This window comes from Phlebotomus papatasi, chromosome 1 (assembly GCF_024763615.1).
Source record: "Phlebotomus papatasi isolate M1 chromosome 1, Ppap_2.1, whole genome shotgun sequence".
NCBI lineage: Eukaryota > Metazoa > Arthropoda > Insecta > Diptera > Psychodidae > Phlebotomus > Phlebotomus papatasi.
The window spans coordinates 76,554,432-76,576,353 of record NC_077222.1 but is presented as its reverse complement, the minus strand read 5'-3'; the positions used below and the strand labels follow the sequence as shown (position 1 = coordinate 76,576,353).

Here is a 21,922-nt window from a genome sequence, read left to right as displayed (position 1 = left end):
GGTAATGCGGATGCTGGGAAACAATTGAGTTTTCCATAAAAATAAAATTTGTGTCACTGTGCATTTTTCTCTTTTCACAAAATACCTGGGGTAGAAGTAAACACTTTCTGGGGAGAATGTAAACACCCTTTTTTCCACCCTTGAAATTAACTTTGCACCACTTTCGATTATTTTAATTACTTAAGAGATATATAAAAACTGTATATTTTTCAAAAAATCACGACACTTTTTACAAAGAATAATTAAAATAGCAAAAAAAACTAAAAGCATGCATATCAAAGACATTTTTCAATGGATTTTCCCCATATTTTGACATCATGTGACTTTTTATTGAACACAGTGCCACCAATTTTTTTTCGTAATCTATGAATTATAGATATTTCGCATGAAGGTCAATTTCCCGCTCTTTTACCTACTCAATTTGTGAAATTGAAATTGACTGTTTACATCTACCCCAAATGCTGTTTTCTGACCAATTATTAATTCTTTTGAAATAATATGAATCTCAATTTCTCTAGTATATGCATAAATATAATCCTAAAAGATGTAGGAAAGAACTGGTATTGCTACATTTCGATTATTTTACACAGTTTTTAATTTCCAGGTGGAAATCCAAATGACCAAAATAATTGAAATATCAACATTTTCGGGAAAAATGATTTTTATTTTTAAAGTATTAGGATTTTATTGACCAATTCATCTGTGGACATACATCCCCATGGTATCTATGAATGCTTATGGGTTTTATCCTCTGGAGTCTTAAAATTAATGAAAAAAATCACAGTGTTTACAACTACCCCAGTTTACTACTGCCCTAGTTCCCCCTAAGATAAATTCTTTCTTTTCCATTATCTCTTTAAGTTTAAATATTTTAAAAGTGTAGTCAAATTCTATGAGAATTCTTTGAAGTAGCAAAATAAAAGTTGGCAAATTGCTTTCAAAACTCTCAAATCTATTCAAATGAATTTTAGAGTGGTGCTATTATTAATTACCAAACACACTTCCTAATTTTGAGATCAGAAAAGCTCAAATATTTAAGTTAAATAATTTAGTGTTAGACAGACTTAGAGCTCAATTTGAGAGACAGCTTTGCGGGAAACTGATTCGAATGTAGTGTACCTAATCATTATTTTGATTATAATTACGGTAAGCTGCTGTAGCTCTGTCCAGCCCATTACGATTCTGAGTTAAAGGATCATCACTAGCGCTTTATTTTATTCCAATATTGTCAAGAATTATTCTAGATTTAAAAATCTAAAAGGTCCCCTCAACAAGCTTTAAAATAAAAAAAAAGCTTGTTAAGAACTTTGGCATTTACATCATTTCAGGTTCGTTGTTGTAAAAATTGTTAAATTTGACTTAAAAAAATTTGACACTTTGAAATTAAATAACTTTATAGGAGGAGAAAATGAATCAGTCTTTTTAAGTCGATTAAAGATTTATCCCAAAGTTGACCGAATAAATCTTTTTTTTTGTAAAATCAATAAATATCCAATTATATTTTTTACTAAAGATCTATAGAGATGGTCGTACTATCCCAATAAATTTCCGTCTAATGTGAATCCTGCTGTTCCTAAATTTTTATAGTGCTTCACTTACCTTATCTGAAGTTATTATTTGTTTATTATGCAGCACCTGATAAAGCACACTATTTTCTGGATCCTAAGGCGAACATATAATCCGGCTCACACAGAGAAAAGGTCCAACAATGTCCATTTGATTAGATCTAAAGGAAGAATACTGGAAAAGATTCGTATGAGTTGAAAGAATATAATTTTAATATCGCACTTCATTTTTGCTCTCAATATATTAATTTAAAAATATTAACCAATATGAATCATTTCTTGAGACATTTCATTTCATTCCCACAGGTTCCATCACTTGAAATAGTTTTTAACTTTAACAAAATGCTTAATTTATTTTTTCAACAATAGCCAAACGTTACTTCAATTTACAGTCTATATAGCACAGCTTGTTTATTTTTCGACCTTTTTAGAAGATCTTTCAACACTGGATGTCTTTGAAATAAAGAACCTCCAAGTGTGTCAAAATATTCTGCTGTTAGATACGGACTAAGCACTTTCCAGCGGGAAAAGAATTTTGTTTATGCTTTTGATTATGTGTAGAAAAAAAAAACCACTCAAACAATTGCCGTTTGTTTTATTCTTCGTTGGTTCTTCTGACTCTAAAATATACTTGATAAAAAAAAGCATTCCCCGGGTGAAATATAGATGAGAGAAGAGTCCGTGAAATTTTTAATTAGCAATTTTCCACCATTGAATTGAGTGAAAAGTTCATCAATCGTTCATTAATCTCCCCGAAATAACTTGAAAATATGAAATGAAATTAATAAAGAATCGATAGCCGTTCTAGCCGACAGTTGAGTGATGGCAGTGAAGTGGGAATCCACTGAGCCATCTGTTGAATACAGGCCCATCAGTGAAAAGTTCATCCAGTTTCGTTCAATACTCTCCAACACGGAGGCTCTTGGGGCAAGAATAGAAAATTCTGCTCGGAAATAGAAATCCTTGAAATGATTTAAATTTCAATTCAATACAAATTTCACTTTAGATATTTTGCCTTTCTCTCGGCAAATTGCCAATAACACGCACGACAGCAACATCAAATGCTTTGGATGAAGATCGGATTATTGGTTTTTTTCTCTGTTCTTGTTATTTCATTATGGTCTTTTTTTTCTTTTCTTGAAGGCTTTGGAAAATGTATTTTATTTTCTTGGCGGGAAAAGAGTTTCGCGCGAAATTCTACTTATGTAAAACTTCTCGATTTTCTGAATTATGCGGGGCTTTTCTTGGTTGTTGTATTCGCTGAAAAGCTCAATGTGCGAATTTTCCTATTTTGTTAATATTTCCATTTAAAAGATTCAACTGATTTTACTCGGCAAAATTGTAGGATTTATCCAACGATTACAGATGAAATTGCAAATAAATTTCATTTATTTAAGTTTACAATGAATACATTTAATCAATAACGGGACCATAATATACATTTTTCAGTTTAGCATTTCTTATCGTTCTTATCATATACAAAAAAGAGACTTATTGGTCAAGTATTTTTTTAAACTTTCCTTCATTCTGTTATCCTTGATTTTTTTCTTTTAATATAAAGAATCTATTAGTGATATTTAAAGTCAATTGTTCCACGATTTCTCGTGTAAGATTGTGTTAATCATAATTTTTTTTATACTGTTTTCCATTTTTATCATTTCTTTTCCTTCATCTTGTTTTTTGTTTAATAAATAAGCTGTTGTTTTGTTCACTAAAATAGTTCTTCTTTCTCACTGTAAAATGTAATTTAAATTTACATTAAATTAATTCAATTGAGTCTTGTGATTCTCAATTTAAAAAGGATTTATATTAACCTAATATTTTCATATATCTTTTTTTTCTGTCTCATTGTTCAAACCACAAATATTTTCTTCCTTTCTTTATTTTCGTGTCCTAAAATAAATTGATTGTTATATTTTTCCTTTTTTTCTGTGACTCTTTCAACTCCACTTTGCATTTAAAAAAAAAATAAACAATAAAGGAACGAGGCTAGAGAAAAAAGTGCAGGCGATAAATTGGCACAACTCTGGCTAACTAATTTTTTTCTTTTTAAACTCAGATTCGTTCTTTCTTTTTACAATAATTTTTTTTTTTAAACAAAAAAGTTAGCAAAATTATGAAAAATGTTTCATTATGATCTTTTTAAATATTATTTACTTCTTTCTCATCAATGAAAAAATGCAATATTTTGTTAGAACTCAGTGTTCCTGTTTCTTTTTCTTTCTGATAAGACGAGAGATCAATCCCATGTTTTATTTTTTAATTTTTTTCTCTTTATGATATTCATTTTCTAATATCACAAAACTTATATATTATTTATAATATTCCATAGTATCTTCATTTTTCTTCTCCTATCAATTGAAGTGATTTACAGTGTAATTGTCAATTTTCACTTTAGCAATGGATTTTCGTTATTTAAAGTTATGATGTGTGTCGAAATTGTATTTTTTTCCTTTTGAAAATTACCATCCCGTTTCTTGTTCTTTTTGTTTCCTTCTTTTTCACAAAATTCGCTTTATATTTGTTAAATTTATCTTTAAATTTAATTTTTTTTTGTATATATTTACAGAACAAACAAGCGAAGTGTTATTTTAATTATATTTTTAAGCTTTGGAAGTATTCTTTTTTTTATAATAAATTTATCCCTTTCCGTCGTCACGATCAACGTGCAATCTTTTCCTTTAGAGAAATAAAAAGTTTCTCAGTTTATTATACACGATTTGTCCAAACTCTGTTGCAGTACTCTATGCACTTATGATGTCTCATTTATTATTTGGTGATTGGAAACCTGAAAACTAAACTTATCCTGTGCCTGTAGACTAAATTTTCCAAATCTTAAAGGGCTAGCACTACTAAAGGGGTTACGTGGGTCACGCGGACTAAAAAAACAGCATATTTTCTTAACATCTTTTTTTTAACATAATAAAAAATATTTAATTCGGGCTCTTCAGTACATAAAAGTACAACATTTAAACTATATGTACTGAAATTTTGATTTCAAAATTTTTAAAATTCAGGCGCTGGGATGTGATTTTTCGAATCGGTTTTAGAAAAAATATACCTTTCAATGCAAGTATGAGTTTAACTCATCAGCTAACAGGAAATATTTAGTTTTTTGACGTCAGATGAATATACTCTGAGAGATCTTGTCCACCGTAAAGGATTTGTTTAAAAAAGTTCTCCGAAAACAAATTACTAACGACTGAAATTTTAAGATTTTTAAATGACAATTTTCGAAAATATAGTTTAAATTTTGTACTTGGATATTTTTAAAAACCAAAAACAAAATATAAATTTATCATGTTGGAAACAACACAATAGAGAAAATATGTTGTTTTTCAATCTTTTTGACCCACGTTACCCCTTAAAACCATTTTTCATGTAATACCACCTTGAACAAATTGGTAAATTCATAAAATGTTGCTGAATTGAAAAATTGCCAAATCAAAATTATTGATCAGTAAGGGGAGATGGAGCTATTTTAAAATTTGGGGCTACATTTAAAAATAAAAGCCGGATTTTACAATTGTTTTATTTAGTTTCATAATTGTTTTATAGAGCTAAATTACATTACGTTAAAGTCCAGTTTCCTTTAGAAATATTCGAAAAAGATCGTACAAATGTAGCGGTAGCCCCAGAGTTTAAAGTAGCTCCACTTCCCCCTATTTTGTATTTCAATTCTTATGGCTCCAGCACACCTTTTAGATCAAGATAATTTCATGAAATCAAAATTCACTATCCCTTTTATACTGGAACGTTTCGCATAAGTTTTTCTTACTCTTTCGCTCTTAAAATTAGGTCGAACTAAATTGAATTTGGTGTGATGCTTAAAAGAAGAAGAAGAGTGAGAAAGAATGAGATGGACTTATGCAAAAAGTTCGGGAATGAAAGTTGCCTGAATTTCAATTTTATGAAATTTTCTTGGTCTAAAAGGTGTGTCGGAGCGGTCGGAGCCAATAAATTTCATTTTCAATTTCTATTTCAATTTTAATTTGACAGAGAGAGGCGGCTATATCTGATTTCAGTTTGAAAGAGTAAGAGGTAAAATTTCAATCGATTGAAATTAAGTCAATTGAAAAGGTGTGCCAGCGCCATTAAAGAAAAATTATCATTTTACTGTATTAAACTAAAATTAGGCAATAAAAAATCAAACTTGAAAAATATATTGAATTTAGAGCATTAAAAGCACTGTATTAACACACAAGTTTTAGCAAATTCAACTTTTTATTGAAAAATTTGATTTTTGCTTATCATTTTTTAAAAATTTTATTTCATTCCGAATCGTAAGATATCCAACAAGCTAATTTCATTCCATCTAACTTTTTTCAAAAGTTTAGGTTTTCAATAAGAACTTTATAGTAAGAAGGAATTTTTCTGATTCAAAAAATCTTATAAATTATCCTACAAAAATGTTAAATGATTCCGGGAAAAGTACAAAAAAGATTGAGTTACAAAGGTCTCATAAAAACAATTAATATTATTTATTTTATTTCAAAGGTCTAGCGAAAAACGTAGATAAAGAATACTTGAAAAATTCGATAAATTAACACAAACTCTGTTAGGACTGAAAAATCTGATTCTCTAAAAAAAAAAACGTTTCTGACAAGTTTCTAAAAAGTATTACAGATGTTCAGTGAAACAATGTTTTTAACGTAAACACTTAGTTAAGAAAGAATATACCAAATTATGCAATCTTATCATTCCCAAATTTCCACAATTTAACAAAATCAAGTTGGGCGCCGATTTGACAAAACTCTTCTATTCTAAACTCTTCTAAGGTCGGATGAACGTTCTACAAGGAACCCCTATTGACACTTTTGTCAAAATGTTGAAAATTATTTAATGTATCTAGTAAAATGTAAGTAGTATGACGTTTTTTCTGTAATATACCTCTTCCTATAAACAGATATGTTCAAATTTCATATTCCAAATGGTACAGAGTAGGGTGTCAATAGGTGCTGACACGAGTTCTTAAAGTGTCAATAGACGTTCCTTTCACCCTATATTTTGTATGGATGAACATCCTTTGGCAAACTTTTCTTGTTAATTTGACAAAACTCGTTCTCAGTGTATGAATTATCTTATCATCTCAAGCACAGTTTAAATTAAAGTGATTCTTGTAGGGGAATTCTGTAACAGTATGACAATGTCATACGACAAATTTTCATAGTCAATTTTGGAGTATGACCACATTAAAGCCCAGTGAGCATCTAATGGCTCTTGTAAGCAGCTCTATGAAGCTCTCAGTAACTAATAAGTGTTGGCTTTTTAATTAGTTATTCCGAACATACCATATAAAAAATTTTAAATTTGTCATATGACATTGTCATACTGTTACTTCCCCTACTGATCAATTTTGTATCATTTAATGGCCGAAATAGAGCATTTTACTGACCATTTTAAATTTATTAAAAATCAATATGATTTTTCATTAATAAAGTCTGATAATTTAGAAATTATAAGCAAGTTAGAAACGTATTAGAAAGAAAATAGTAGCTTTATCTTTTTTTTCTTTTATAGCTGTAAGTCCTTGGTCATTTCAAGACATAATTCCTAAATCACTTAAATTTCTATGATTTCGTTGCGAAATCTAAAAGCTTCGAAAATAAAATTTCGCTAAAACATTATGCTGAAAATAACCATACATCCCACAAAAAAGCTTAAGGCTAATTAAGAGGATTAGCAAAGAAAATTTATTCAATAAATAAAAAATTGCAATGAATTTCTTTTTGTTCGATGAAACTTTTTTAGAATTAATTCAAGTCAAGGTGGACAATTCAGTCTTATTTCTGTTTTTACATAATTTTTTATTAGCTATCGTTTTGATTCTCGATCTTGACTTACTTTGTAAAACAAAACTTTTCAAATTCTGTTAAAAATTTAATAAAAAATACTCAAAACATTTTTAAAAGATTTTGCATTAGAAAAGTTATTTTTTTCCCAATTTTGACTCTCCTTAAATACATTTTCACAAATAGAGTTAAGGGAATGTCTATTGGCACTCTAAGAACTTGTGTGGTTTTGCTCAGCCAAGTTCTTTGAAAATTTTTCTTTTCTAAATTTTGACTTTAAATTAATTTTAATTTTGGCTACGAATCAGAAGATATATATTTTATTTTTCAAAGTGTTTGAAACGTTACAAAAAAGTAGATGAACTCCCTCCGGATACGTCAGGGGGTGCAATCCTTTTGTCTCTGAAATTCTGTTCACACTGTCTATCCACTACTCCAAATGACGATTTACAGGGAAAATTGGGAATTCGTCGCGGGTACTCCTTCTTGGACATTTATCAATTGTCAATCAATCAATATCAATGTCCAAGAAGGAGTACCCGCGACGAATTGTGTTTGGTTCATTGGATTTGATCAACAAATTCCGACGCTCATCGGAAAGACAAATTGTCCTGGAAAACCTAGCTCAGTTCCACCACCGTTGGCTATCCCTTTATACAACAATTACCGTTCGTGAGAAGCTAAGAGTTGAGAAGTTGCTTCTTCGTGTTGAGAGATCACAACTTGGATGGTATGGGCATGTTTAGTGCATAGATAGAAAAAGATTCCCCAGAAAAGCTATGCAAGCCATTGTGAGGAGACCTCGACCTCAGGGCAGACCTAGGACAAGGTGGCTGAATCAAATTCAGAATCTTGCCTTGGAGGGCCTTGAGATCGAACCCGAACATCTTCCTGAGTGGCGAAGGATCAACAAGGGTGAACTGCTAAACTAAATGTTAAGAGTTCGAGTCGCGACTCCAATAGGAATAAGAGCTTGAAAATGATGACGATCATGACTTCAGATGAATGTACTATGAGTAATTGTGACTACCACAAAGTAAGTTTTTTTTTCAAAAAAGGCTTCAGAAAATCAGGCCCAAAGGCTGAATATTGAAAATTTTAAAATGGAAATTAAAAAAAAATTAGTTAAAATGTTGTATTTTTAATGTGCTTCACTGAGAAAAAAAAGAGGCTACGATTAACTTTTTTTTGTCATAACTTTAACACTTTTTGGCTGTAAAAATATATCAACATTCTTTAATGTTAATTTTACACCTTTTAAGGGTCAAATCAACATGAAAGAAGGGTAACTTTAACCCATAATATACCTAAAAAGGGTAATATTTACACCGTTTTCGGATCAATATTGCAGGGTAAAATTAACATTTCGGAATGTTATTTTGACTTTTTCGGATTTCTCTCAGTCAATGTAAGAAATATTTATAGAAAAAATACGTTTCTTTAGCTTTGTGACTCACACTAACCCTTTAATTCACTATGATTTCGGGCATAGCCGGCTTAGAGTTATTTCCAACCTCTAAAAGGAAATTCGTCCTTAAAGAGCTAAGAAAGTTTCCAGAACGAAAATTACGTCCTTCTTCTAGATGAACTTCTAAAAAAAACATGGCTTTGTACACCCTTAAAATTTTTGGGACACTGCACTGACCAAAATATTGGAACAAGTTTTCCTTGGAACAAATTTTTTGGAATCAATTTGTACCTAGAGAAGATATTTTTTTGTTCTAAAAAGTTTTCTTTACAGTTTTGTTACGAAATATAGTTACAATTTTGTTAGAGTTTTCTTTTGGAACCGTTTTGATACGGTGGAATGTCTACAAATTTGAGTTGATTTCGTTTTATACAAATTTGTTCTTGAAAGTTGGAATAGAATTTATTGCACTCGGCTGTTTTGTTCCCACTGTCAGAAACAAATTAGTATTTTTTTTTATAACAATATTATTCCCACATCTGTAACATATTTGTCCCAAAAATGTTCGGTATCCGTGGACGAGGTAAATTTTGGAACGAAATTGTTATTCATATGGGGAATCTTTTTGTTTCCATTGTTGGAAACAAATTCGTGTAAAAGATTTCGTCTTACAGTTAAGGCCTATACTTCAGTTGAGATGGATTTTTGTGGCGAAAGTTCATAAGGAACATCAAATAAGAATCAATTTAGGAGTGTCTTATACGGACGCGTGCATGCCGAAATCATATGCGAGTGCTGTCAGCAAGAGGGAAAGGGAATCTCGAATTAAAAAAGTGAAACCATGTAGGGTAACGTGTGGTACCCTACATGGTTTCACTTTTTTAATTTCTGGACAAGGTGCTTTTCGGGACATAATCACAGTGAACAGACTGGGCTTTTCTACATGGTCATTGCTTTTTTACGCCTTCATTGCTTTTTTACACGTGAAAAATTATTCAAAAACTGGCTGCACAAAACCAATTTTTGCACTAATTTGATATTTTTTATGCCTTATGAGACATTATTCTTTAAGAAGAAAATGATATATTATTAAAATTTTCCGATTATAAGTACCTTGAGAAAGAGCAAAGATCAATTGACCGGTCAATTGCTTTTTGCTCTTGATTCAAAGTGTTTAGATTTGGCAAATTTTACTAATAAATCATTTTCTTTTTAAAAAATATTGTCTCAGAGAACGGAAAAACATCAAATTGGTGCAAAAATTGGTTTGGTGCCGCAAATTTTTGAATAATTTTTCCACGAGTAAAAAAGCAATGAAAGCGTAAAAAAGGAATGACCATGTAGAAAAGCCCAGTCTGTTCGCTGTGAATCTGTGTATTGTGGGACACATAAAAAATCCTATAAATATTTGTTTTCTTTATTATTCTGTATTATTTTTAAGTTCTATACGAAATATTAAGCTCTTTACGTATCAGATAAACATAAAACTTCTGAAATTTTATTTGATTTAAAGCGTGAAATACGCGTGAATTGTTAGAAACAGTGCTTAGTTTTATTCGATTTAAGTCACTTTAAAAGTGAAATTTAAGAAAAAATTTTATGAAAGAGTGAAGTTTAGAACTTCTACTTAAAGGTAAATAATCAGGCTCGATGAAATTTATTTCCATAATAGCGACTTTTGTCTGTCCCTAAATACCCAACTGTCCCGAAATATACCACTCTTATTTCTTTACATTTTTTTTTGCTATTTAGTATAAAAAATGATGCATTTTTCAACATTTTTCGATAAGAATCTTATTCTGGATAACATAAAGAACATAAATATTTGTATCAACCAAGAAAAAAATTATTTGAGAAGTCGTTAAGCTGTTTGAAACTCGAAAGTGTTAAAAAGTGTCCCGAAATACGACACGTTACCCTAGCATTAACATTTCCCACAGATTTGGCGTCCTCCTCGCTTCGGTGACTGGTGACTGAATGTGAGAAAAGGGATACGATTTTGTACTAGACGAGCTATTTTTTTTTTGGAACAAATTCATTACTAATATTAGGTATCTTTTTGTTTCTCCTAGAAGACACAAATTTATTCCAAAAATTTTCGGTGTCCGTGAAAGAGCTACGTTTTGGAACAAATTCGTTACTAATATTATCTTTTTGAGTCTCATAAAATGAACAAAATTGTGCCAAAAATTATGGTGTCCGTAGACGAACTAATTTTTGGAACAAATAGGGTAAAATGAGGTAATTTGGAACCATTTCCAATTTGGGACACTTGAGTTTTTCTCACTGTTTCAGATGAGTCAAGAGAAAACGAAGACCGCAAAATAGAAGAAAAAGACATTTAAGAAAAAAGGAACAGATTTCTTCCTTTTGAATCTCTAAAACACTGAGAAAATCTCAAGTGTCCCAAATTGCAAATGGTTCCAAATTACCCCATTTTACCCTATGTACCGATTTTTTTACCATGTAGGTCAACTTCTTATTTGGGAAATTTTCTATAAAACTTTTTGAGCAAATATTCAGCTGAGACATCAATCTTTGATAATAAAAGTTCACTACAAAGAATATTGGACAAACCGTGTAAAAACTGTTGTAAAAAAAGAAAAATTAAACGGATAATCACAATTGATTGTATAATTTGTTTATCATTTTGATCAGAATATGGTGAAAAATAGGTTATCTCAGAAAGTTATGCTCTTTACACTTGTGTACGCTTCCTGCAAGAATAGATTTATGCATTTTCCAATCAGCACACATTATGTTTTAGGGCAGAATCACATTAACATTAAAATGCTCGCAGTAGCCTCACCGTATTTCGTTAATTTACGCATTTTCATTGCAATTCATACGCAAATTCTCGATTACCGTATTACCTTATCTCATATTCGGTGGCAATAAGTGAAAATAATATAGGAAAATTGAAGAAATAAAGCGAAAATTCAATAAACGGTGAGCAAAAAAAACTGTAAGAGAAATTAATCGTACAGTTTTTTTTGGCTCACCGTTTATCGCATTTTCTTTTTATTTCTTTAATTTTCTTATATTATTTTCACCCAGTGCCACCGAGTATGAGATAAGGTAATACCGTAATCGAGAATTTGCGTAAGAATTGCAATGAAAAGTCGTAAATTAACGAAATACGGTGAGCATTTTACTGTCAATGTGATTCTGCCCTTACCCAATTATACCTTCAATTTCACTCTTAAGTCAGCATTTTATTTTCTCAATTCCCCAAACGAAATGTCACATCAGTTCTACAATGCAATGACATTAATTAATTACTCGCTTTCCGCATTCAATTAAATAATTAATCATTTTTCTCTCTGACGCTTCACTCTGGTGAATATCCTTTCATTCTGATTAAATAAATTTTCCTTCATTGGCCTTTTTGTCTTCAACAGTTTCCGCTTCTTTTATTTATAACGAACGAGTGTCCCTATTTCATTTCTTTTATTGCGTCCTATTTTTGTATGTTGCTTTTAATTGTAGTCTGCAAGCGATTATCTTCCGGCTATTTCAATGTTTTTAGTGGTATTTTTTTTTCATTCATTTTTCCATCTTGAATCCATAAGCACAACATTTTCATGTGTAAATGATGTTTACGAAAATTTATGAGAATGAAGCTTTATTTTTTCTTTAAAGGAAGCCAAAAAAAATGTGAATGCTTCTGGACAGAAGCAAGTCTCCCCTGAAAAGAGCAATGTATGTGATAAGAAATAGAAACAAGAATAGTTTTTTTTGAGCAAATAAATGAATATCTCTTTTTTTTGTGAGTGAAAATATTCATTGAGGATGGCGGAATGTGTGGGATTTGGATTAAAAAATAAACTTTAAAAATAATTTCTTCATAGCTAAATAACACTTTTTAATTCATGTCATTCAAAAATTTATAATGCAAAAATTTCACCTATAAATACTTTTTCTTTCAAATCTCCTATTTTTCTGCAGTTTCTTTTCTTTTTGTCTCATTTGATCTTGACTAATCATTCATCAAAAAATTTGGTGTTTTTTTTTCATTATATCTTACTTAAAAATGTTCTCAAACAATGAAAAGTCAATTGATTACAAATATGTACATATACACATATTAAAAAAATTCATTTCATCTCACTTAAAAAAAATTGTTCAATGAAATGTTCACCATTTTTATTTTTTATTTTTTTTTGCAGAAATCAGCTAAATAGATCTGATTTGTGTTTTAATTTCATTCTCAACTCCTCTCAATTTTCACATTACTTCATGACTTCTTTCTTTTTTTTAGTGGTTGTATTTTTAAGGGTAATATTTTTCAATTTATGTTTTTTTTCCTGTTAAAAATATAGTTTTTTGCATATATGCTTATGTGTATATAGTAACATGTTCTTTATGTTTTTATATAATAATTGTATTATGGTTTTTAAACGCAAAAAATTAAAATACATTTTTTATCATTTAATTACATACAGTATTTCCTAAGAATATTACAATTAAAGTTCTTTTTAACACATTCACGTTACTCACTTTGTTCATCCTTCGATTTTCATTTCTGTTCCTTCTTCTTCTCCCTTTTGTTTTTCTCAACTTCCTCAGAACCTGCAACTATTTTCGTTTATTTCTTTGATTTTATTTTTTTTTGTTTTTTGTTTTTCTTTGAGAATTTGTTGTCCTATTAGTTAAATTCTTCGTTCATTTCCTTTTTTGCGACTTGATTCTTTGAGATAACTCTTTTTTTCAGCTAAATATTTTTAAAACCTTCAATAAAATCGATGATTATGCTTGCAAAAATAGGACTAAATAAAAAAATATATCACGATTAACAGAAAGAAACAAATAGATAAAAAACAGATTCCTAAATAAAAAAACGCAAAGCGATATTATGATCACTTGAATATTTTTTCAAATACAACAACTAATAAAAAGGAAATTCAGCACTAGGAAGGAATTATTTTAAAATTTTGAGCTTTCATCTAAAATAAAATTTAAAAAAAAATGAATACACACCAACTAAATATATTCACTGGAACATACAATAAAACATGGTTATAGAAAACACAAAAAAAAACCTGCTGAAGAAAATGCCGCATTATCATCTGAGGAATCACTTGGACATTAACTTAATAACTTAAGAGAGGAGGTACATGGTAAAAATCAAGACATAAGAAATTTACCAATTGTTTTTTGTCTTACTCTCGTGCAATTAACAGGCTTTCCCATCAATTGCACTTTATCCACTTTTGCAAATTGGTGCAAGCAAACCAAGAAAAAAAAAACCTAAAATTGTTATTATCCTGCATAGAGTCCCTCCTGAAAATGTCTCCCAAATCATTTAACTAATGTGACTTCCTTGTGTCCGTTCCAAAAAAAAAAATATATGCACTGTGGTTACAATGGTAGAGTCGGAGTGTTAGTTGGTGTTGGCGTCAACACTGACGCGGATGGATAACGGAGTGTATGCTGTGAAGTTGCCTGAACGAAATCTTGACTCGGATTCAGAACACTATCCCGTGAATTTGAGTGTGAAGTGGCACGAAGCAATGTGACTGCCTCTCTTTCTGGACTGCATTGCACTGCTTCTAGTCATTTTTGACGTGATGATTTCTTCTTCTTTCGTTTAAAGAAACAGCAACACCTGCAAAAAACAACCCAACTTTTGAGCAATATTCCTTCCTGCCGCCGACACTTAGAAAAAAAGATCAACAGGGAAACCTGGGGCAAAGTATGACAAAAAATAAACATTGTATATTTTCCCGATCTGGAAATTTAGGGGAAGGCTTTCAGGCTTCGCATATACTCTAATTTCTACACTGAGAAAAATAGAGGGTGCGATTAACTTTTTTTCCTCATAACTTTAACACTTTTTAGGTGTAAAAATATATCAACATTTTTTAATGTTAATTTTACACCTTTTGAGGGTAAAATCAACATGAAAAAAGGGTAACTTTAACCCCCAATACACCTAAAAAGGGTAATATTTACACCGATTTCGGATCAATAATGCAGGATAAAATTAACATTTCCGGAATGTTATTTTAACTTTTTCGTATTTCTCTCATTGTAGCCAAGGGGCCTCTTGACATTCATTTTTCCATATGTTTTTAGATAGAAGCACTGAAATCTAGTATCAAGTCTTTCTTAAAGAGAATTGACTAAAAAGTCTGAGGAGTAGGGTAAATGTCCTAATTCAAAACCATTTCCAGACGCTTTAACTTTCACAGTAAATTCAACACATTATGTTCATATTTTTTCTGAAGCGAATCACATAAATTTGCTCCTTGACTCTTCTAGAATGTTACTGTTTAGTGAAAATTCTTTAGATATAATTTGAAAACTTCTTAAATACAAGAAAAATACGCGAGCGTAAAATGCTTCAATTGGAAACATATTAATCCAAATGGAAACAAGGAAAAGTTTCTAATTGCAGACAAACAGTGTAAGTGAAACCGCGACGAAAGGCTTCCAAAACTTTATTAAATTGCTCTTGAGTGCAGGATTTGTTCTTATTCCTGGTCTTTTCTCCTTTCCCAACTAAAGCAATAAGAAAATCTCTCCACGAAAATCATATTCCCGGGTTTCCTATTGAAGTATTTGCAGACACTTCAGAAAAACCCCTTTTGCTCACGAAATAGGTAATTATTTCATTTGAAAACTTCACGTACCGTTAACAATAAAGATTAGCACTTAATTTAACTAAAATTAGTCAGAAATATGACATAAATATTAAACAAAACGAACAAACGACAGTCACCTTATTGTGTTTTTCATTGGAAAACATGGTCGATCGATGAAAAATTCGGTGGTGATAAGGTACACTTTTTATTTTTCTGAGAAATTAACAAATTAAAATTTGTGAATATGAATGGATTTTCGCTTTATTTGGAGCAAAATTAACTAAATAATGAAACTGTGATGTAGAAAATATATAAATATAGTAATTTAGTACTGTATTTACTATGAAAACAGTGATGTTTCCTTTTGGAGTAGCGAAAAATTTCCATTTGGAGCAGGTTTTGAATTAGCTTAATTTACCCTACTCTAATTTCTAACCACGGGCCTCTCGACATTCATTTTTCCATATGTTTTTACATAGAAGCATTGAAATCTAATAGCAAGTCTTTCTTAACTCATTCCAGACCGCAACATATGCTGCAAGCCAATTTCATCATTTTTTAATCAAAAATATCTAAGCTCAGGAATTAATTGAGGTCCTACAAAAATATCTTACATTTGGACATCCTTAGTTTGTAATCATCTACAAGAATCGGATTTTTATCAGTTCTGAATAATTAAAAGATATTGTTTTTCACAGAATATTCATATGCTGATTTGGGTACTCAGAGTCCCAAAAGAGACGAAAGAGTTAAAGAGAACTGACTTAAAGGTTTGATATATTTTAACCCTCTAACGTCTGATTTTTTAATATGCAAGAAAAAGTGGTGAGATAAGTTTTTCTAGGCTAATTATGGTCCAACAAACTCAAAGATACCATCTGTTCGTCATTATTTTTTTTAGTTTGAGTGCCAGGTGGGAAAAGGCGAAGAAACCCTCAAGAGTATGATAAGCGTTTAGGTATCAAATGACTAAAATATTTTTATTATAAAATATCGAACAAAGAGTAAAAGGAGTGGCAAAGCATCCCAGGCTTTGCGAAATACTCGAACTCGTGACTTAGATGCTATACAGTAGACTCTCTCTCAATTGGGCATTTAGGGCGAAATGTCATCCGGTTTATCGATAGATTTGGGCGTCAATTCCACAAAAAGCGCTCAATTGTAAAAAATCACGATAAAATAGGAAGAACTACATCGAATTTGAGCAAATTAGCTTCATAATTAAACGTGAAAATTGTCAACAAAATTTTTCGCCCGATTGAAAAACAGTGTGTGTGCCGATTGAGTGAAAGTTTACTGTACCTCAAAAGTACTTTCGGATCATTTACCATTTACCGGTTCTCGACCGATTTGAATCGATTCATAAATAACTCAATAGATTTCACAAAATAGTTTAAAGAGTAATAAAAATTATATTCGAACAAAAAATACTTATTGGTAAATAACCGGTTCCTTACCGGTTCACAACCGATTTGAACCGACTTATAAATCACTCAAAATATTTCCCAAAATACACTTCAGGAGTAATTTAATTGAATTTTGTATAAAAATTATTTAACGGGTATGAGCCGGTTCATTACCGATTCAAAACCGATTGGAACCGGTTTAGTTTTGTCAGAAATTCCAAGACCTTTCCAGCGATCCCAAACGTGACCCCATTCGCTTGATAAATGCGCTCTCTTGTGTCTTTTTAATCTTTGATCTTGAAAAAACGTTATTAGGAATGATTCACAGTGTGATTTTAGATTAACCATGTTTCACAGTTATTATAATGAGAGCCGTAAACATACCACTCATTTCTCTAACCCCTTCAAAGTCATGTTTTTTAAAGTTGCTTAAAAACGAGTCGTGTAATTTTTTTTTTTTTCATTATTGGATTTGTTTTAGAAGATGTCCAAGTGGACATTTCGCCTAAATACGAAAATACTGGGATCGTTGGAAAGGTCTTGGAATATCTGACATATCTAAACCAGTTCCAATCCAATTGTTACTCAGTGATCACATTTTTTCTTTTTTTGCTTTGTCATAGCATCATAGGGTGTCCTTGATTGACAGGGAATAGGATTTCAGGCACTGCGTTTATAAATATTTCTTGCTATTTTTGCAACTTTTTTTTTTTAAACAATTTACACTCTATTCTTGTGGTTTCTTTGTGAGAATCTCAAGAATTGGCAAAATCGATTTTTTCTTAGCTGCCCCATCCCCCGACATAAGCCAAGATCATTAATCGGTTGTAGCGCCGGATAAGTAAATAGCTAGAGACTTGCAAAAAATATTTTAGATTCCTTCAACCTTCTACTTTACAATTATGTACAGACATAAGAAAAAAATAACTTTAGGTAGTCAGGAAAAATTATTTTCTTTATGGGACACCGGTGTTCCAATCGTCCTTAAAGGGTTAAATTAGAATTTTTACACAGAATTAAGCCATATCGTAATATAATTTAGCTTCACTTATTGGTTTATGGAGCTAAACTATATCATGGTAAGGTCCAGCTTCATTTAAAAAATAATAGAACAAAAACATATTTTTCAAAGATACTCCAACTTAAATATGCCCCACTTTTGCCCCTAATCATTTCTTTACGAAACGTTTCTCAATGGATGCAGTTCGGCCAAGAATCAAACCGAAAGCCTCTATACGTTACAAAGTCAATGCTTTGATCTTTCCACTACTGAAATGTAGCTAATAAAAGTAAAATTTGTGTTTGACTTCATTGGACAGGGTTGTAGGACTTGTAGTAATGAGACTTGTAAAAAGGTTTTCATAAACTCATTCTTTAAATAATTTTTTTTTCAATTTTATGAAGTTCCTTTAGCTTTTAATTCATTTTTTAAATTTCTATTGTATAACTTTTAACTTAAATTTTCTTATTTTTTAAAAAAATTTGTAAATGTTTTTAGATTGCCACTGCTGGGAATTTACATGAAATGCTCGTAAATCGTATTACCCACAAAAAAGTTTGTAAAATCTGTACATTTTCAAAATCTACATTTTGTACAGAAATAATTTTAGCTCACGTCTTCGAGACAAATTAATGGACAACTATAAAGTTAAAATCTATGAATTTTCACTAAGTTTAATAATGAAATGCTATAATACCGCGGAAAGTGCGTGAACAAATAACTACCACCAGTTCAATCTTAGACTAATGTATAGTAAATATCATATAAATTTCCTGAAACATCACATATCCAACAGTGTATACTGTACTGGAGCAAATTTCACAAGTGGACGTGAATTATTATTGTCAACAGAGCACTTCTAGTTGCACACATAGTAAAATTTATAGGTGCATCTTATTCTAGAGCTTCCACATTATAATACTAGGGTGAAAGGAACGTCTGTTCGACAGGGAACCCCTATTGACACTCTCATCAAAATATTGAAATTTATTTAATAAATTGTTTATATCTAGTGAAATTCATATAATCTGACCTGCTTTCCTTTAACCTACCCTTTTCTAGAACTGTTCTGCGAATTTAAGAAGGTTTTAAAAAGGTTTAAGCAATTTCAATTGTCGACGTGGAGAAATTTCAAGATTCTTATGAAAAAGTGTAAGAAAGAAGCTTTTACAAAAATAATTTTTTTCTATTTTTTTTTTTTAATAAAATGAACGTATATCTGTTGCATAACAGTCAAAAAATAACTAAATTTTAATTTAATACACAATTTGCATCAATTTATTTTAATTAAAATGAATTTAATTACAGTGTCAATAAACCGAGACAAAATCGTCGATTTCAACGTCTATTGACAGGTACAGATTGCCGACTTTTGTATCAGCTTGATGAAGAAGAATAAGAAGAATGAATAAAAGTAAACAAAGTTGGTGCATTTTTGTGAAAGAAATAGTGAAATTACTAACAAGTTAAGTGTTTGTGCGCAAAAAAGACTAAGAATGTTTGTTGGTGAGTTGCCACTGGTGATATTTTTATAGTAGAACTTCCTACAGCTCTAGCACTGCAGAAATCTAATGTGTGACAAAAATTTCGACTGCACCAGAGATGCCCCAATGGAAATAGTATTGTCTATAAGCTGTTGAGAGAGAATTCTTAAGGAGAGTGTCAAGTTTTATAAATCTAAAAGCTGCCCATTGCATCCTGTAAGGAATACAATGTAAGATTATGAGGATAGAGAAGTTTATCATCACGAGAATGGCTGCTGTGAAGGGACATAAGATTTACAGAAATCTCTGTGAGGAAGAGTTTCTTACGGAAGGACGGGGCATTCTGGATGGAGATTTAATAGATTCCCTGGTTGGCAGTCCCCCAGATGGAGTCATCCAGTGCAATAAGGAAGTTTTCAGCCAAAATCTCAATCAAAGGTGTAAAGAAAAAGTGTCCAATAGGTGTTCAAATTTCGTGTGTCAATAGATACCGAAAGTGTCAATAGATATGGCATTTAGTCATGATCTTAAAAAATACAGTTTTTTTTAGTTTTTCAAACATTTTGAGAAAAGTGAATGATACTGAACGGTAGTCAAACTAATAAGTTGATATAAGTTAATATTTAAACACAAAAAAATTTAATATAATAGAAGATATCAGTCAGGAAAGTTACGAAAGTTCTTAAAGTGTCAATAGACGTTCCTTTGACCCTAATTGTGTTGCTCTATTATTAATCAATATTGAATTATTATTAAAAAATAAATAAATATATAATAAATTTTGAATGGACATAATACTTAAATTAGACGTCACTTAAAACTATTATTTATGGCTCCGGTACACCTTTTAGATCAGGAAAATTTCATGAAGTCGAAATTTAGATCCCCTTCTTTCTCACATGTTTTGCATACGACTATCTCATTCTTTCGCATACCAAATTCGATTGAGCTAAATTGAATTTGGAGTGATGTTTAAGAGAAGAAGAAGAGTGCGACAGAATGAGATAGACATTTTGCAAAACATATGAGAAAGAAAGGGATTTGAATTTCGATTTCATGAAATTTTCCTGATCTAAAAGGTGTGCCCGAGCCATTATAACTGGAAATTACTTAACCCCGATATCAGACACATTACAATTTTAATGTGATTTAATGTGGTACACAAATATTTACGAACAATTTTACGAAATATCTTTTTCTGTGTAATTTTCAGATAGGGTAAGTGTGCCAAATTTCGGCATAGTTGCATGCAAGCGCCAAAGTCTCAAGTTTGAATTGTAATATCTTTAATAGAAATTGATTTTTTTTCAGTCCTTCTACTTAAGGAGTTTTGCTTAGAACCATGTAGAAATTTTATCGTCTTTATTTACTTTAAAATCATTCTTAATACATTTTAAAATGTACAAAAATGTAGACATAGCATTGGTGCCCTATTTCGGCCACCCTCATTCTCATAGTTCTTGCCCTTCGGGAATTCTTCAAATGTGTTTTTCCCATCATCTCGTATGTCGAACCTACATTTTTTGTTATTCTTTTGCATTGTATAATCTCTAGAGTATGCAAAAACTAAAAATTCATGGGAATTTGAGGAACAAAAAAGGCGGCCGGAATTGCAAGCTGGCCGGAATTTGGCACACTTACCCTATATCTTAAAATTTAACTCCCTAATGTAAATTGCAAAGTTTTTTTTTTTGATGAATTTTCGTCAAAAACACATCAAAAATTTTACATTAACGAATATAAACGAAGGTTTCCATTAAATTAATATCTTTAAAAAAAATACCATAGATGAGAAAGTGTCCCAAATAAATCACCAATTTGTTAAACCCACTGTTAACTATCCAAGGGCATATCAATTTCTTATCGAAATTCAATTTAGAATGACTATTTACAGGTGTATTTGACACATACAAAAAATATTTATATGACAAAGATCACATTTGAGGTTTTCCTTCCTTATCTGTGCACATACAACGATAAGATAAAAATGCCCCACTCAAAATGAGCGAGCATTTCGTGTCACATACACATTTTTCCTTGTACTATCTCAAGCACTATTGCAGTCATTCTCACCTTTTATCGATCGAAAATTTTGCTCTGATTTTCAAGAACAAACCCTAATCCACATTTCCCATGAAGCACTTTAGTTTTTGATATCACCAATATTTTTTCCAATAAAATTGCACAGATTATTTTTTAAGAAAGCTTTTCAGTATACAGAAAAATCTCTTATTGCAAAGCTCTTTCACTTGAAAACAGAAAAGTTGAAATTAGAATTATATGGAACGAATTTCAATTGCTTCCAGGAAGATGATTCCACGTTATGCAACCTTCAAAAGTCACCAAAATTCAGTAAAATATTTCAGAGTATTTTCCATGAAAGGTCGTATCAGATAATTGAGTACAATTCTGGGAAATTTCTGTTTATCAAAAATTGTGTTCACTGGAACAAAAATATTGATTTTTCCATTGCCCTGGTAGATACAAGTCCAAGTATATGTGAACGTTACCAAAAGTCTTGCTTTTTGAAAAAAAAAATGATACACTTCTGCTTTAAAAGTATTTATCTTAAAGCAGTAGGAATCGTTTTCAGAACCTTAACGTAACTCACAATACAGCTTCTAATAAGAGAATAGGAACATTCTGCGAAATCCTCTTAAAAAATGTTGCATAACCTAAA

The 21,922-nt window shown here is 30.8% G+C and overlaps 1 protein-coding gene across 30 annotated transcripts in view; it reads right to left on the bottom strand.

Annotated features, from left to right (window-relative positions):
* Positions 1 to 12,605: 12,605 nt before the first annotated feature.
* The window catches only part of LOC129803441 (casein kinase I), an 80,691-nt gene continuing 71,374 nt past the window's right edge, over positions 12,606 to 21,922 (bottom strand). For 23 of the 30 annotated variants that reach the window (XM_055850240.1, XM_055850232.1, XM_055850187.1 and 20 more), the window contains one exon: positions 12,606 to 14,373. In XM_055850240.1, the coding sequence (XP_055706215.1) occupies positions 14,322 to 14,373 (52 nt within the window). In that variant the 3' untranslated portion in view covers positions 12,606 to 14,321. Of the gene's footprint in view, positions 14,392 to 21,922 lie in introns of all 30 variants that reach the window. The other 7 variants (XM_055850020.1, XM_055850126.1, XM_055850044.1 and 4 more) reach the window with 1 other exon arrangement.